Genomic DNA, 17394 nt, shown 5'->3' on the forward strand with positions numbered 1-17394 from the left:
TTTACAGTCCTGCTGTCGGGCACGGTGTTCACTTGTTGCAATTGTTGACTTGGAAGAGGAATTTCAAAGGCATCTTGAGCACTCAACAGCAATCTCCAGACAGGGTCTTAAAGTAATATCGACAAGACCGTTCGATGTTGATTGTGGAATGGTGTTTTCTATGTGTGCTCTTTGTGTTGAAGTGGACGAGTTTAAAATACTGTAGACAATGGCAGCATGTGTGCTATTTCTGACGTGGTGACGGCACATGGACAAAGAATCTTTTCAGTCAAGCTGTGAATAGACATCAATGAGAGGTCCATCACAATGTCTTGGTCTTGAAGGGTACTACCTAGGTAGTAAGCTCTCCCACCCCGCGCTCCTTACAGAATAGATACTCCTTTCGAATTCAGGATGAGGAATATCTTTGCCTTGCGATTTTTCAACGCTACGTTACTTTGAAGTATAAAATTAGACTCTCTTTATGGCAAACACATAATTCCAATGAAAACAATGAAGCCTCCCCTTAGACTATCGCTCATACAATAAGAGAATTCGCTTCTTTTCTCATCCGTTGTGAAAGGCATTGTTTGACGGGAAAAGATCCAGCATCTCCACTCCATTATTCAGGAAAACATCTCACCCGTCAGGCAAGCGCAAATGCACGTATAAAGCAATAATTGCACTTCATGTACAACCAGACTTGATTAATTGTTCTCCATGACTCGATAGAATGAAAATATCAATCTAGTGATCAACTTTAGTGGTTCTTACAGGCCATATTAGGAGCAATGAGCAATCTAATGGTTGTGCATATTGACAGAGTGGTTGGTTAAGACTTGAGTTGTGGAAACACGCCATATCTCCAGGACAAAATTGGGAATTACAAAGAGATGAGTTAGAAGTATAACCAGATTGGAGGTAGTCTGATGACCTGTTGTCTTCTAAACCATTGGTACTCCGGCCCGAGGTGATAGTCCTTGAGTCCATCTTCAACGCACAAGCAACCTTCCACAGCAATTCTCTTCTGATATCCAAGAACCCTCGTTGCTAGCCTACATTAGTGATTGGTCTGAACAAGACGTTGTAATCCGATGTCAAAGCCAATACTCTCCAGTCTGTGCCTGATTGATTGCGTCTTAAAACGTTTTTGAGGCCACACTCTTTGAGTGACTGATGAAGACTCGCTATGGGGTTCTTATTACTACGCAATTTCATGCAGTACTGTGTGCTCATGTGTGATGCCTGTATAGCTTGGTGTCTATACGGTCATCTAAGTTGTTTGTCTTTGACTTACATGTCAGATAATGAATGATCAGGGCTTGGGAGTGTTGAACACAGCTCTGAGCTGAAACTAGGCCCCTCGCAAAGCCCTGGTACCGTCATAGAGGCAGGCTTGAGACCTACTTGTCCCATTTGGACGAAGTGACAAGATATACGGATGCCTTATTGGCCTGGCATTGAGATCCTAGGCACTATTATTCGCTCCAGGCAGTACCTATGCATCTCATTGCTCGCTGTTCTTACTCTTTGATCGGTGTACAATTGCGATTGAGAGCTAAGTTATTTGACCATCCCTCTCCTATAGAGACAAGATCAGTACTGTCAGAATTCTTATAGTTCTCGCCTCAACGCCATCAATATCGACCACCAAGGGTGGCGAAGGCCGTGGAGAGCTTCTATGCATTCTACTTCAACGCCGTCATCCTACCCTTTTCAACGATCTTCACGATGGCTTATCATCATTCTATTTCTCTTCCACCTGTTCCATCGGTAGGCAATGCCAACAACGACGGTGATGCCGCGTGCCACACTGGCATTCGTGGAGATAATGCTGGTTTTGTCCGAAGACTCCCTCCCGTTCCTACGAATGGTGGTAATGGGCAAACTCCAGCCACTACCCAGTTTGTAATGGCTGCTGGTGGCTATGTGAAAAACTCTCCCTCACGCTGTTCTGATAATGTTACTGCCGCTGTCGATGGGAGATCGACCAGTCGCAACCAGATCCGGGTTCAAGGTTCCACCGAAGGTCCATCCAATGCAACGGCTGCCGAGGCTCTGGGACAGACCAGACACAGTCTCTTGCTCTCAGCACGCGCGCCTCGAGTCCCTGAACAGACGGTGCTTTTCGGTGCCTCTACTCATCCCTCGTCGATCCTACGCCAGGAGCCATGGAACTGCCCTGTCTTGTTTGCGCCCATGGGTGCAGGCAATGAGAGTCTAAGCAATACACGCCCAGCCACAGCTCCCTCCAACAAGAATGTAGATCACGCGACCATGGTCGCCCTAGGTCACAGCCCTAGCTACCGTGGCGACCCATTTCTCGTTGCCAACCGAAGTGCCAACATCCCTCACGCCCTCAATTGTTCGGTCTTCATCGTCAACCTTCCTGCTACCCTGACGGTCCATCGGCTCATCATAGCCCTTCACGGCATGGGCCCCTTGGGCCGCGTCTTTGCAATTCATATCAACGCCCCTGAGCATGCCCGGGGCCATCACGGCTGCGCGGCCAAGGTGGTCTTCTTCGAGCGGGACGCCGCACACCACTTCATGCTCCTATGCCGACAGCGCGGCTTCTTCGTCGATGGCCAACAGGCGCACGTCATGTGGAACCGCGTCAAGACCGCCGAGAACCCGACGCTCGTCCACTCGGATGCCAGCCGTGTCCTACTCATCGGGGGTCCTCCCGCTTTTGTCAACCCGCGCACCCTGACCGAGTTCTTCAAGACCAAACTGGATTTCCAGGTCGACGAGATCATTACTCGGATTTATGGAGGCGCCAGCGGAACCAGTGTCCTGGAGTACCGCTTTGGCAGCTACCGGTGTCAGGCGCAGGCGGCCAAGATGGCCTTGGACCGCGAGTTTCCTCACATTCAGTGTTTCTTCACGGCGGACCCTCTGGAATCGGGTGTTTGGAACGCACTCGAGTACCACAAATTCCCCAAGGCCTTGCCGGTGCCGTGAAGGCTGTCCTTGGAAGACGACCACATAGTGCATGAGATGCAAGAAAGATCACAAAGGTAAATCTTTGGCGGGTCCTTAGTCCTGTACATTCTTTCTCTAAACAGATAAAACTGCTTGGGAAATCATTTCTTGAATTTGACCGTGCTGATTTCTCTGCTGCCAGTACCGTGTCTTGGCGCGGAAACAGACCAGTATCACCTCTCCTGAAGGTCATGTTCACATTGATCAATCTTTTGGAAGGCGGGAAGAGTGGAGAAGAAGAGTATGACACGTGATGGAGAGGGAAACTTCAGTTGCCTTGATTGTAGGAGGCATGTTGGGAATCGCCTTGTGTTGTGGCACTTTGCAAGAATTTTCGACTATGGATGATGCTTGTCCCTTGTAGGGTTACAATAACCTTGTCCACAGAGCAAAAGCTTGATTCGTCAAAGAATAAGTTTTGATTGGTTGTCCACGGGCTTCCTCGAGATACATTAACTACATTGGAAAGCATCGTGAAGTCAATTTGCATTCATGTGATGGGTTATGAATAACTTAACAAATGAGCCTCAATAGATGTTGGACCTCATCTTAGTCTATTCTCATCGCCGAGTACTCATCACACTACTCAGCTAACTAGATCGCTACTCTATAAGACAACACTTACAAAAGGCCGAAAGAATACATCAACTTAGGAGCTCAAACATTTCCGTTGCTTGTCGTACGTAGTGCCTGCGACTATGTGTCTTTGTAGTGCTGAGTGAAGTCATATCTCACGTCAAAACCATCCATGAGCAATTTTTTCAAAAACATTTTGTCCGTCTCCCCCTTGGTCAAAAGGTGCATAAACTCATCCCTTTCATATCTTGTGCTCGGTTCTTTGTCAGAAACCCGACGGAAGTTCTCCTGGGAGATCTGATTGATGATGGTCTGGTACTTCTCGATCCGTTTCTCGCTGTACAGGTCGAGGATGGACTCATCCGCTTTCCCGTCCCAGATGCCTGCAAGACAGTCATAAAGACCGCCGCAGTCGACGAAGCCGCCCGTGATGCCTAGACCTCCCCAGGGGTTACAGAGGTGGGCTGCGTCAGCGGCAAGCATAACCCGGCCCACTCGGAACTTGGGCGCACAGCGCTGATGCATCTTGTACGGTGCCCAGTTGATCATCTTGTACTCGTGTGGTTTTGGATGGCCGGGGAGGATTGTTTCGAACTTCCAAGGCTGTCTCTTCTTGTATTCTTCCACTGACAGTCCTGGTGTTTCGCCGTACGTAATGCGATACAAGCCGTCCGCAGTCAATTTGGCGGCCATCTGGGTGATATGTTAATAAAAGCTGTCTATGAACATGATCTCTAGAACGTGAGGGGGCTTACAAAGAAGTGTTCTGGGTGTATGATGAAGTTTGCATCGTGAAACCCAAACTTGGTGAAATCGTAATAGGTCTGAAATCGTTTGTTCAGCAAAAGAGAGACTGCTATTCCTAAAGTGTCGACCTGGACTCACGTTTGTTGCAATGATCTGGGCATCCCAAGTGAAGCCAGGATACTCGTCGCCAAATAAGGCCTTTCGAACGCCGCTGCCTGCACCGTCACAGCCCACCACATAATCTGCCTCGAGTCGTTTCCGGCCGTCCGGCGTCTCAAGGTCAACCCAAGCCTTGTCAACATCCTGACCCACATCAACGACTTTCTGCTGCCACTTGATGTTGCCGTTGTACTCCTTCAGGAAGCGATCCAGCATGAGCTGGTTGAGATCCTGCAGCGGGTAGCTCACGGTTCTCCAGTCGTTGCCGTCCACATCCGCAAGAACATGGGCGTCGAACCCGGAGATGTAGCTATGATCCTCAGAGCGGCGCCAGCACATGGTGTTTAGGCTCAGACCCTTGGCACGAAGCTCGTCTAGGATGCCTGCTCGCTGGAGATCAGGTGTCGCCGCTGGGCCGTAGTGTGCCGCTCGTGGCTGCTGGTCCAGCTGATCGGACATCTCCACGATGGTGACTGGTATCCCGTGTTTGGAGAGGAGGAGGGCCAACAAGAGGCCTGCTGGCCCAGCACCTACAATAAGGACTTGCTTGAAGGGACGTTCGGCCATATTCGGTATTAAGATGAAACTAGGTGCGATGATTCGTGTCACAGCGAGAGTCTTGACTACCTGGTTTGATGTTGAGGTGACGAGCAGTCGACAGGACGAACGAGTTATTTATCATGTCAAGTGAGGCTCCATTAATATGTAGCGAGTCCTCGATGGATTCGGTCTCTATTATTACCGAGCGGGCCCATTCATTTTCCCTCTCGGGTACGTTTCCCCAGATTTTATGTGTTGCGGGGAAATGTATCCATCATCTTTTTCTCCCGGGTCTAGTTAATTCTTTAGCCTCATCAAGAGTCAGGACGCTAAAGACGAGCGAGTCCATCGTGATGATCAAGTTCTTTGATTTTTTTTTTCTTCTTCTTTCTTTTCAATGTGGGCCATTGACCAGTATTTCTTTTCTTGGGGAGAGGGGGGGGGGGGGTTAAAGACGGGCAATATCACAACCGAAGTCTTGTGGTTATTCTAGTTATGCGGCTGAGAAAACCACCGAGAGTAGTAACTCCACAAGACAGACTTCTTTATATACTTCATCAGTGGAGAACTGCTAAGGGTCGTGCCCGGGGAATAGCAGATTTGATAGATCCATCACAATCAGCCTACTTTACGGAGGCACTTAGTCGACCGGGAGTAAAGGACTGGATTTTCGACTAATATAGATTGTATCACTTACCTAAGTGCTTAATAAGTCAGGACTTAAAGTACTTGCGTAGACTTAGTCTTTCAACCTCCCCTCCGTTTCTTTTAAAAAAAAAAAACAATCATGACGACTTTGGCTCCTGTAGGCTGTGCGTAGCTACACAAAAAATAGTCCGGGTCACACGCGAACTAATATGACCCATAGGCATAACTCAAGTCTCAGCCATACTTCATCCTTCAATTTTCACCAAAACTGTCGTTTGCTACCCCCCTCACATCTCATTTTTAAACAATCATTATTAATCCCCGCTACTATAGAACTAAGGGCGATGTTAGCCTCGTGCTGATTACACACAAGGAAGGTTATACACGGCCACCAACTAGCAAGTCAAGCTTGTCCTACGTCGAACAAAATTCTCACCATGCCAGAGAGAGGTCTTTTTTCAAATGTGTTTCCATTTTTACTCGTCGCAAACTGATGCCTGGGCGCTGATCAATTGCCTAAACTCAAATACACTGGCGCCGCAACACAAACCAAACACCAGCGCGGAGAAGGCGGGGAGGTGAGATGGATGTTATTAGAGGGTGTTATACGTCAGCTTTGGGGAAGAGGGGAGGGGTGCAAGAAGGTTACTCTGGTGTGCGTGGCAAAGGAATCTCCCCAGCATCCTGGATTTCTTTTTTCGCGTCAGCACTGTGCAACCCCCCCGGGCTGACGGGAGACTGGCGGTGGACTTTCGCATGAGGAGGATTGGAGGGAGGGTAGCCTTAGAGCGCGCTGCTATCATGCGCGTAAGCCTACGCACCGGCGTCTTGCTGGTCTTTGTTTGATTGATGGCGTCCGCTCCCAATGCTGAAGATCTCTCAGCTCAAACCATGTTTATGGTGTGCACAACTTGGAGAAGAATCCTAATCCTTCGCAGTCCTCCCTGCGTCAGTAAGGCTCATGCAGCCCTATTGTATAAAAAGGAGACCGACTTGCCACTAGAAGGATTACAATTTGTCCTTCTCTTACCTCTTTCTCCCGTTTTCGATAATTTTCCACATGGCCACACAACAGCATCGCGTCACATAGACGACGTCTCACCACCAAAAATTCACACACCTGATAAGTCATCATGAGTCCGTTATATGGTGATGGGCTGCTGCTACCGAGGACAATTCCTGGCAGCGACCCCCCTTCGGGCCGTGGGTCTATTGTGTTAGAAGGCTGGGCCGAAGGCTTCAGGTAAGTCGTGTCTTGTGGTGAAGGCCACAGAACTCACTCGCACAACAACCATCTCATGTTCCTTCTTAACCTCAACACTAACGAACCTTTGTGTCATGCTTAGTATGCCCGAGCTTGTCGACCACTACTATGTGGCCGTAGACAGAAAGACCAGAGTATGGCTGACAAATCTACAGTGATTGGTGGACTCGTCATCATGGCAGGTATCACCGTCGCCAACATGAAGAAAGGCGTCCTGCTACATAAACTTATCCTTCTCGAAGTACACCGTCCCTCTGCCTTCCTTTTCCCTGTTATTTCTTTCCTTCTTTCCTCAGTCTTTGTCCTCTACCAAGTCTGAACTAACTGACTCAAGATCTTGAGTACGCAGCTCGTCATAGGGGGATGGCAGTCCTTCAATCTCTTCTGGCAGAGACCAATATACGGATGGTGGCTGTCGACGGCAGCCGTGGGGCTGCACATTTCGACGCAGCTGCACAGCGTTATCGCGTGGATGAAGCTCCGGCCGTTCCTGACGCCGCGATCTAGCGCTATCTTCATCGGCACCGTGGCCCTGGTGCAGCCGTACTGGATCCTAGAGATCTATGCGACGTTTGTCTATTTCAACAACACCAACGAGGTGCTCTTCACCAAGACGAGACCCCTCGAGGTCCTGTTCCGCGATCCGTGGTGGGTGGCGTCCTGCGCCAAGCTGCTGTGGGTGATCAAGATGTACTGCGAGATGACCCTGCGCGAGGTGGTCACCATCTCGCCTCGGTTCGCCGTCATGCTGGTTGCCATGTTCCTCAGCATCGCCTTCGTCATTCTCGACATCCTTTCCGTCACCGGAGTGTTTTCAGATGCGCTGCCCGTGGGTGTCAACCCCTTTTGGAAGCTGGCGCTGGTCTTCAAGTGCTGTACCGACACCGTCATCCTGGATGACTTCAAGACGGCGCTCGACAAGATCCGGATGTACAAGAAGTTGGGTATGGGTCCCGACGGCCTGCCTCGGAACCTGCGATATGTACACCAGCCGAGCGACGCTGGGATTGGGGGTCCGTGGAAGAGGAGCACCAATAGCGAGCACGCCGAGCATGTCAGGTTTGAGCAGTCCCCCAGGCTCGACTTTGATTTTGCTCAATTCGAAATGTACCCACCAGCGTCAGCGAGGGTGTAGAAGAAAGTGAAAACAAATCAGGTATTGTAGCAGCAAAAATATAAAGAAAAGACATTATAATTTCGCACCCTGAGGCTCTCATTTTGGCGCGAGCACAAGGAATGTCCCTGAAACACATGGAAACAATAATGGTGTTGCTTTTTGTAGCTTCGCATGCCCAAACAGGCAAAAATCAAGGTTGGCGATGATGTCATCCTGGGTCCATCCCGGCCACTCTCAATTGCCAAGTGCCAAGAACCAAGGGGAAAGAGGGAGAGAGCGAACCACATCTATTTACTATCGAAATCTTGTTCGTCCCCTGGGTTGCCTCTCTCCCTCTCTTTCTCCCTCTTTATTTCCCAAAGCCTACCATCAATCCCACTGCTACCGCATCAGCCGTCGACAAATACAAACCACCCAAAAATTCCCAAAAAGACCCAACAATGTCGCCAGCCGAGTCTCAAGCCTACAACCTCCCGGCCATCATGATCAATGGCCAGGCGCTCCCCAGTGTGCCAGAAAATGTCCACGCAAACCAGCCCAAGGTGATGGAGCCCATGGGTATGTTGAATTCTGCCTTTTCCTTTTCTGCCCCTTCTTGCTCGTGTCGACCATTTCCCCCATCTTCTACACCAATAGCTCAGCAGCTTGGAAGGAGAGAGATCCATTGACTGACTGGCTGGTGGCTTGGGCCCCCATTCTTCGTACAGACCCTGAGCGTCCCCATCCCAAGGACACCACAGATCTGCGAGGCGGCGAACGAAGCGAGATGTGCCCTGGTCGATTCTGCTTCATCATCCCGTGCCCACTGCCCTGCGACTTTTGCATCTGCTAGACGAGGAGAACGGACGGCCCCGCTTGTACGAGAGAAAGAAATATAGGTTCGCATGGCGTTTCGGGATTACAACGGCATGGATGGCTTGCATGTGTCTTCACTTTTTCTCGGATGATTCTAAGTACACGGCTGGCATAGGGTACTACTGTTCCAGGAATTATTGTCTTATAATATAACTTAAATTTGCTCCAGAAGTCCTTTGTCAGCCATCACAGCTTGAAGTCAGCGTTGGACTTCTCCCAACCCCTTGTCGTGGCCTCCATCCCGGCCATCTTTTCAGCAAGCTTGGCCTTTAGACTCCGTGACCTGTCGGTGCAAAGCTCGTAGATGGTTGCAATGTTGAAGAGCAGGGTGTGTGATGAGTAGCCACTCTCGATCAGACCCTCCAGCACTACCCTTCCCTGTGTGAAACTCGTCAGTCCATGTCACAGGGCAATTTCTCCTGGTATCGTGCTTACCTCTTCCATCTTGCCCGTATAGAGGAGGCAGACAGCCAGGTTGATGGCCACCATCTCGTCCCCGGCTGTCTCCCCCTCCTCCTCCGCCGCCAGCCCCCTCCACACGGTCAGGGCAGCCTCGTAGTCACCGTCCGCCATATCGCAGAGTGCCGAGATGGTCTTGTCTCCAGCCTCACCCTGCCTGACACACCGCCTGGCGGCATCAGTATCGCCCAGCTGCAGCCACAGAAGCGCCTTGGACATGGCTGACTTCCCGTCCCCCCTGTCCCGCAACGACGCGAGCTGGGCCGCTGCGCCGGGAAGGTCGTCCATCTCCACCAGCGCGCCTGCAACCTTGATCCCCAGCTCCGACAGCCGGGCTTTCCACATCTCGCTGGCCGAGTTGTCATGCACGGCCATAGCCTCTGCGATCCGGCCCCTTGCCTCCCTCGCCATGTCGTAGTAGCTCATGACGGCCCGCCTAGGGTCGCCAAAGCCCATGGCCTGCAGGCGCACGACGAGCAGGCGCAGGTCCCACGGCATGAGGTGCAACCCCGAGATCTCATCGGTGTAGAGCGCACTGTTAATATCCTCGAGGGCGCGCGCCTCCTGGGCGGCTGTCTGCGTGGCGTCGATGAGCGTCAGGCACGACAGCCGCGTGTACAGCAGGTCAAAGATGCGTGCATGGTCCGTCGGGGCGGGGGCGTGACCGCCGCCTTCCCCTTCTGGCCCTGTGCCCGTCAGCGCATGGACGGCTGCGATGGCTGCGGCGCGGAAGTGGCCCTGGGCGAGGAGGTCCGGGATGGGCGTGCCTGGTGGGGGCTGCTGGGCTGAGCTGCGGAACGAGGCGGGGATGGTCTGGGCGGCGTTGAGAGGGTGGTAGATCTCGGGCTTGAGCAGATAGGCAAAGTCCCTTGGCGGGGCCAGAGGGGAGCGGCCTGGTGGTGCTGGAGAGCGGGGGGACTGGTGGCGTGACCGGTCAGAGGAGAGACGCGGGCTGCCTTGTCGCGAGAGTGGCCGTGTAGGCAGAAGACGGCTGTGCTGAGGCGAGAGCGGGGATGACGACGCCAGGGGGTCGCTACGGTCTATGGTTCAGCATGGCATTGAAGAGCGTGTTGTGAGCTGGAGATTTGTGAGACGAACTCATCTATATCCAGAGGGCCTTTCGTCGAGGACCTTGGACGAGAGGCTGCGCGGAAAGTTAGCTAGGCTGTGTCTTGTTTTGAGACAACGACGGGGTGTGAAGAAGCTGTGTTGAGGCCAAACTGAGGACACTTTATCAGTGGGTCTCAGACGCTTCTGCTTTGCTGATATACATACATCTCGCCGATGATGATTTATTTCGCACATGGCCCTGTACTGGCAAGTTTTGTGATTGCTCCATCGTATATCTGGTCTGGTCTGGTAGTTGAAGTGAGTAAATCCATGTGTTTGACAGTGACGGCGGACCAGCACTTGCCGTCCACGGGGCCTGTCCGGGATAGCTCAACGACAGGGATGCCAGCTGGGCCACAGCCGCCAGTAAGGTGGGTCAAGTCTTACCTTTGGTCAAGCCTTCCCAACTTGGCCCCCTTCGAGGAAAAACAGAGCAAAAACCCCGTTCAAAGTTCTTGACATCCCACTTCCAATCAGAAGAATATTGAAAATAGGCAAGTGATATAATCATTATGGAATATTTCTAATGTGCAAATAATTTCTCATGTTTTGACCAATTTACTTCTAGAGGAATCACACAGTTACCAAGTAATTGTCAATGTATGCGCGAGACGGCAATGACATGACAGCTGGTGACTTCTTTAGAGAATTTGTCTCCCTGATCTCAGACAGATTACCACATTGGCTGATCTTTTCTTCGTCTTCTTCTCGCACCATAGTAGCTCTTTTAAGCTTCGCTTAACAGAGTTGCAACTCTAGGCCCCATTTCTTGATTGTTTCCCACAGCATATCATTGCTTGGAAATCCTTCCTTTTTTTTTTTTTTTTTTAACGAAAGCGTGCATAAGTGTAACGTCGTCGTACCTCGGTGAAAGCACAAGAGCTTGCCAATTACATCTTATCATATTTAGAGGGGGGGGGGGGGGTTCGGGACTTGAAATGACAATTGATACAAAATGTTGTATCATTTAATTACGATTTCAAAGACATACGAGAGAGCAAGGCACAAAACCAACACTGCTCTGACAATCGATAGACCACGAATCCTGAACGTGGTGAGACTTGAGTTCAATTTAGAATTTTTTTTTTTTTTGGGATATCTGTAAATATAGTTTTGGTCTCTCTTTGGAACCCCATGGTCGGTTCGGACGGCCGCCACGGGGTTCATGAGCTTGTCCTCGCCCCGAGGATCCCCCTCACACACGGCGGCCGTGTGGGCTGGTACGGCATGAGCCGAAGGTCGCGGCGGGCGTCACTGGAAAGAATGTGCACCCTATTTGAGGGAAGTGGCGAGGACTCTTCGTCGCAACTTGAGCGCGGGCTCTCGTCACTGAAATCTTCGAGCGGGATGCCGCCATCGACACCGACACAGCTTTCTTCGTCGTTGCGCAGCAGTGCGTAGGACTCTTCTTTGTGGTGTTGTATCTCCCGCATCGGCGTTTTTGTTCGTCGCTCGAGCGCCGCCATGCAAAGTGCGTCTGCTTGCCTGGCTATCAAGACACAGATGGTGATCGGCCAGAAGACGGAGACGATGATGAAAACGAGAGGACACAGTGGCTGTGAGAGCCAAGTCAGCACGGGAACTTTGATCCCAGGTTTCACGGAAACGTACTATCATGCATGTATCTCGACGGAGCACATCGGGTACCCAAGTTGCCTCACCTCCTCCGTCCGGCAGGGTATAGATGGTCCAGCATAATACCAATGTGAAGCCGAGAAACCAAAATATTGCAAGAGTCACAGTACATCTCATCGGGTCGTCGGGAAGCATCATCTTGGCGGGTAGGATATTTAGGGTTCGTCGGTTAAGAGGGGGGAGTCTGTTTTGTTTTGTTTCTTTCGCTGATGGAGAGGGTTCGAATCCTGGGATCAAGGTATGAGCCAGCTCCATGCAGAACAAGTATATATAATGGCCGAAAGCTTGGCTGTAAGTGATTGGGCTTTGGCGGGGTCAATCTTAAAAAGATCCGTAGAGATTGGTTGCCCATCTGGGGAAAAGGGGAATGCGTGAAGCGAAACTAGAACAAGAAACCTCGATGATTGCTATATGTATCCAGTTGAACGACCAAACGTGTCGACGCCCGGTGGGTTCGATCGGCGGGCCCCGCGACGATATAACCGCGTCCTGGTATAAATTACCACGGCACATGAATGACTCCACATTATGCGTCCGGGTCATTGTCATCTTTTGTGTCTTTTCCTCTCTGTTTTTCTTTTGAGCCTGCGCAACATGGCCCGTTTTGAAGAGGAAAGTATGCTCAGAAATCCTTGTTGCTGTGTGGCAGTGTAGTAATTCTACCAACGCCCATTTTGAGGGTCGCAGAACTCGTCCAGGTGGCCGCGCGGCGCTCTCATAAGCGGCCGAGGGGCTCCTTTTGTGGCGCCCCCCCCCCTCCCAAACTGAAGGGGAGTCCCTGCCCCCAGGGCTTTTGTGTATGCACGGGTGATCGGCATGGCTGCATGAGCGGCATTTTGGCATGTCGGGGAAGTTCAAGGAGTGACATACTATTCTCAGCCGCTCGCCAATCGGATGTCTGGTATGAGGAGTGGTGTTTTGTTTTCTCATCCAGAGATGGGCAAGGTCAAAGCAATGTCAAAGCGCCATTCTGGAATGTTCATGGAACGCTCATCTCGCTGACGACCCTCACGATGACCCCTGATCCGAAGAAAAGAGAGGGGGCGGGCCGTGCGAACCCTTAGATTGCTGGGCTGGCATGTGCTGACCTCTAAAGCGCCTCGTGGGGCTTCGGTGTCATCGTTATGCCTTGTTGTGCGTTAAGTTACAGGTCTGTGGTAATGTCTGGACGAGCGCATTAGGTAACAGATTTACCTACGTGAGTGTCAGACGCTTGAGAGAGTGCGTGGAAGGGGCTCGGTAAATATCTTGTGGGCTTCCTACTATACGATCCACAACGGACCGGGCCCAGTGGAGCCTTCACGGGTCCTCCCCCCTATACACTCCATTTATTAAGTAGCATACAAAACCGACCGCCATCTCTCTTGTCAAAGGGGAAAATATGGAACTCGATAGCCGCGTAGTATTAGATTGCAGTGTGGATTGTACAAACCGAAGGCTCAAGGGGCGTGTCAGGTGACGGCTTCAAATCTCACAAGTCGGCTCTGGAGTCATGGGTACTATGTAAAGGAGCAAAGATGATCGTCCTTCAAGAGAATTCGATACTACCTTTTGGTCTTGTTTGGCCCGGCCACAGCACTGTCTGGAATGTGCGTTGGCTGACAGGAGAGATTTGTTGCAGCTCATGGCCTAAGCGCTGCTTATTGTGAGGAACTGCTTACGAGCGGGCTGCGAGGCCTGGCTATTTATGACTCGAAAAGCATTCATCAGCCGCTAGTGACACGTACAAAACTTCCCTGTACTTCCTAGGGGGGAAAGAACACATTCAGGCGATTCAAGGTATTCCTGAGGGTTGGTACTGGTATGACCTAGTAATGAAACTACTGTGGTCAGGCACTGTTCTCCTGAGGCTTGCTTTTGTCCCCCTTCCCCTTAAGGGACCGGAGCCAGAGAAAAAGGCAAACTCCACAAACCATTCATGCCAATCACGCTTCGTGTTCTCCCTATGATAATACAATTGAAACACCCCTTCGTGTACATCATTCATGCATTGCGCTTCGTTTACACGTGGTTCGGTGTGCGACCGGGCGTTGGGACAGCGAACTCTCTACCTCTGAGTACTTAAGTATTTACTTACGTATTTGCGAAGAGCCTAGCAAGATTGGGGGCAAGCGGCATATTCAGTAATATTTCTATGCAAAAGTCATCCTCCCTGGACTCTGACATCTCATAGGTGACACTGTCTTTATTTTTACAATGATATTAATGAATAGACCTATCTTAATGCATGTCGGGGATGCTCATCTGACATTGCCAAATCTGAAGCAGGTAATCTTCAAAGACTGGGCGGGCGCCCATGAATATCTAACAATTGGACTACGAGCGCAAACTTGAATTTTTAAAAGAATTTAAGATAAGTACTTAAGTCTGGTCTCTAGGTCTACAAGTCTCTTGTGGCGTTATATGTCTACGACGCCGACACAACGAATGACCCACAGGTTTTGGATCAGCGTGCACCTACTCGGTCAACTCGAGTGCTCGTAATCGATGGACAGGTGTTAGTTTTTCACCTAGAAGCACTTTCATCAGCACACACACACACACACACACACACACACATCTTTCACGTTGAAATTCCCTGGTCGGATTGCAAGGCCATTGTCAGGGTAGTGGCAGCACGAGCCTTATGGATCGTCATAGAGGATACTTAGATCTGGTCAGCTTCAGATCTGTGTCCTGGCAGTGCACAGCGTACGATTTATAATGCCCGTGGACGCTAGTATTCACTTTATACCCGAAAATCCACATGTAGCGTTGCATGATGTTCCCTCCATCCTTCAAAAAAAAACCAAAAAAACCAAAAAACCCTTCGAACTTATTGCGCTTCAAATGTTCAACCTCTCTCAAAGCGAGAAAAATAACACCATGCCACTGCATCTTTGAGTTCCTCTGCTTACGACCTCGGCAGGTGGCATCTCAGTCGGCGCGGCTCTGCATCAGAACTAGCAGAGTAGCTAAGTCCTCATCAGCGAGCGGCCTCGTCGTATTCATGCTTGCTGTTCTGATCTTTGTCGCCATCCAAGAGCTCGTACTCTCCCCGCTTACCACGTCTGCGGATCTAAATCAAGCTGGTGGCGGGGTTGATCAGCAGCAGCAGCAGCGCTCGGGCAGACAGCGATGGCAGAGAGAAGAGCTGCGGCTTGGAGAGAGTTGCGCGAAACGCCCAGGTAGCTAGATTTTGGAGAGCCACGACAAACTAGTCAACATGGACCCGTTGTTCTTACCTGGTTGAAGGAGGAGGGCAGGAAGGGATTTCTAGGGTGGTCCCGTATGAGCGAAGGTAGATATGAAACCAGTTCAGTCGTGCACTATACAATTTGCTGACACAAATTTATAGTCACCTTCAAATCTGTTGCTAACGGGTCGGTTTCGTGAGGATATCGAAGCCTGTGATTAAGTTAATGTAGGCGGCTTGGAAAGGGGCACTAAAGGACTATTCCAAAAGACACAGTATTGACACCATATTTGCAAGTAAACAAGTGGCAGGCCCTCGGGATTTATCTTTGCACAGCCGCCACGGTTGGTTTCAAGACACATGAATTGTTAGTAGTGGAGAGATTTGACGACAGATTGATTTGACTCGAGCTTTACATGCGTCTTACACTGGTAGCATGTGGATTCGTGTTCTCCTGCTCTCTCTTCCGTCAATGTGTGTCATTTGGCGCTCCAGTACTCTGTAATGACTGGTCAGGGCCTCCTGCTGCGCACAAAGTCCGAATGTTCGTATGCGGCGATCACTCTCAAGAACTCTGCTGCCCCTTGCCTCGCGGTCTCCGCTCATTCATTCCGCGGAAAGAGACCCTCGTACTTGACAAAGTTCTCCTGATAGCTCAACGCCTTCCTCCCTGTCAGCTTCTCCACCGTATCGTGCACCTCAGCCAGATACCCTTCCCGAACCATGGAGCCACAGCACAGCAGGTCGTCCTGGCACAGCTTCAGCGGCAGGTCGCTCTCAAACGCCTTGAGCGCGTCCGTTCCCATTCCCCGCTCTGCCCACCATGCCCGCAGCTCCTCGTCGTCAACGTCCACAAACTCAGCCTTGTAGCCCGATTTTCCATTCATGTACTCAAACACCTCCTTGTCCGTGATGGCCGCCGGCCCGCTGACATGGTATGCCGTGTTCGGCTCCCCCTTTCCCAGAAGGAGCGCACCAAAGACGCGCCCGCAGTCCTCCCTCGCGACGTAGGCGGCGCCCCGGCCCCCGCTGTTGTTTAACCAGCGATCGCCGCAGTACTTCCATGCACCGGAGAACAGGCCTGGAATGTTGTCCTGGTACAGGTAGTTGCGCTGGACGTTCCAGACCAGGCCAGAGGCGCGGATGAGGCGCTCGGTGAGGGCGTGATCCTGTGGGAGGAAGGGAAGCTCGGCGCGCACATCACGAGCCAGGGCCTCAGGGCTGCCGACTGCGAGCCCCGCACCGACAAAGGATGAGTATAGCACGCGGTGCACACCGGCAGCGCGGGCGGCGGCTAGGATGTTGGCGCCCTGGTCTGGGCGGTGGTAGATGGCCCAGGTGGAGATCCAGGCGATGGCTTCAGCGCCCTGGAAGACGGGGATGAGAGAGTTGACGTCTTCGTAGGTAGCCTCGACGACCTCGACGCCTTGGCTGCGCCACTCTTCTACCTTGCCGGCGGGGAGCTTTGCTAGGGAAGTCGTGGAGAAAACCAGCTGCTGGTCGGGCTGCCGGATGGAGATGGCGTAGTCCGCCGCGACGGAGCCTATGCCGCCACCGACGCCGGTCAGGACGTATTTCTTGGACATGCTGCTGGAAGAATCGAGTTGCTAGAGAATGGCGACGTTGTGTGCAATTTTTTAAGGTCCCTTTGGCCTGATGATGAGTTTAGAAGCTGGACAACCGAGGAGTGAGGTGTGTCTTATGATAGAAGAATCCCACGCAGACAACAATAGGACGCCGTTTTTCTTCCACCCGCGATCACACCATTTTCCCACTTTGCTTCTCTCATTTCTTTTTTTAAACTTCAATAATAACAAGAAAAAAACGGTGCAGGGCCAACCGCAGGTTCAACCCCGCATGTGTAGAGAGATCCACGGTCCACCATGAACCTTCACCCTTGCCATCGACATCCTCCTAGGCGTGCCGGGGTATTCATAGGCTGGGTAACCAGGCGAATTTGGCTGTTGGGAGGCGTATGTGAGTGACCTTGGCGATAAGAGCGTATTTTTCTCGGTCGCGAGACCGAGATAGTCAAGGTGAGGGGGACAATGCCTCGGCGGTGGAGATCCCACGAATTAACCGCGACAAGCAGGCCACATATTTGATGTCTCGCACAACCATATCAAGGTGTGGTTGTTGGAAGCG

The 17394-nt window shown here is 51.4% G+C and overlaps 7 protein-coding genes across 7 annotated transcripts; 3 read left to right on the forward strand and 4 right to left on the reverse strand.

Annotated features, from left to right (window-relative positions):
- Nucleotides 1-2256: 2256 nt before the first annotated feature.
- Nucleotides 2257-2943, forward strand: M406DRAFT_328246 (uncharacterized protein; the record flags this gene model as incomplete). Its single annotated transcript, XM_040920306.1, has 1 exon — nt 2257-2943. One exon carries the CDS (start codon nt 2257-2259, stop codon nt 2941-2943), a length of 687 nt encoding a protein of 228 aa, XP_040778108.1.
- A 717-nt stretch (nt 2944-3660) lies between these two features.
- Nucleotides 3661-5013, reverse strand: M406DRAFT_328247 (FAD/NAD(P)-binding domain-containing protein; the record flags this gene model as incomplete). Its single annotated transcript, XM_040920307.1, has 3 exons — nt 3661-4233; nt 4296-4364; nt 4426-5013. 3 exons carry the CDS (start codon nt 5011-5013, stop codon nt 3661-3663), a joined length of 1230 nt encoding a protein of 409 aa, XP_040778109.1.
- A 2039-nt stretch (nt 5014-7052) lies between these two features.
- On the forward strand, nt 7053-7850 carry M406DRAFT_232346 (uncharacterized protein; the record flags this gene model as incomplete). The annotated part of the gene is made up of 2 exons (XM_040915899.1): nt 7053-7139; nt 7248-7850. Coding segments are annotated over 2 exons (690 nt in total), but the record flags the coding sequence as incomplete, so codon positions are not given.
- Nucleotides 7851-8455: 605 nt separating this feature from the next.
- M406DRAFT_69312 (uncharacterized protein) lies at nt 8456-8847 on the forward strand (the record flags this gene model as incomplete). The annotated part of the gene is made up of 2 exons (XM_040925249.1): nt 8456-8573; nt 8660-8847. The coding sequence occupies 2 exons, from the start codon at nt 8456-8458 to the stop codon at nt 8845-8847; spliced, it is 306 nt and encodes a 101-aa protein (XP_040778111.1).
- Nucleotides 8848-9056: 209 nt separating this feature from the next.
- Nucleotides 9057-10668, reverse strand: M406DRAFT_345310 (uncharacterized protein; the record flags this gene model as incomplete). The annotated part of the gene is made up of 4 exons (XM_040922066.1): nt 9057-9248; nt 9306-10281; nt 10428-10473; nt 10605-10668. 4 exons carry the CDS (start codon nt 10666-10668, stop codon nt 9057-9059), a joined length of 1278 nt encoding a protein of 425 aa, XP_040778112.1.
- Nucleotides 10669-11602: 934 nt separating this feature from the next.
- Nucleotides 11603-12212, reverse strand: M406DRAFT_69314 (uncharacterized protein; the record flags this gene model as incomplete). Its single annotated transcript, XM_040925250.1, has 2 exons — nt 11603-11995; nt 12051-12212. 2 exons carry the CDS (start codon nt 12210-12212, stop codon nt 11603-11605), a joined length of 555 nt encoding a protein of 184 aa, XP_040778113.1.
- Nucleotides 12213-15629: 3417 nt separating this feature from the next.
- Nucleotides 15630-16835, reverse strand: M406DRAFT_350424 (NAD(P)-binding protein; the record flags this gene model as incomplete). Its single annotated transcript, XM_040922551.1, has 1 exon — nt 15630-16835. One exon carries the CDS (start codon nt 16833-16835, stop codon nt 15852-15854), a length of 984 nt encoding a protein of 327 aa, XP_040778114.1. The 3' UTR covers nt 15630-15851.
- Nucleotides 16836-17394: the final 559 nt, after the last annotated feature.

Source organism: Cryphonectria parasitica (genome assembly GCF_011745365.1).
Source record: "Cryphonectria parasitica EP155 unplaced genomic scaffold M406scaffold_3, whole genome shotgun sequence".
Taxonomy (NCBI): Eukaryota; Fungi; Ascomycota; class Sordariomycetes; order Diaporthales; family Cryphonectriaceae; genus Cryphonectria; species Cryphonectria parasitica.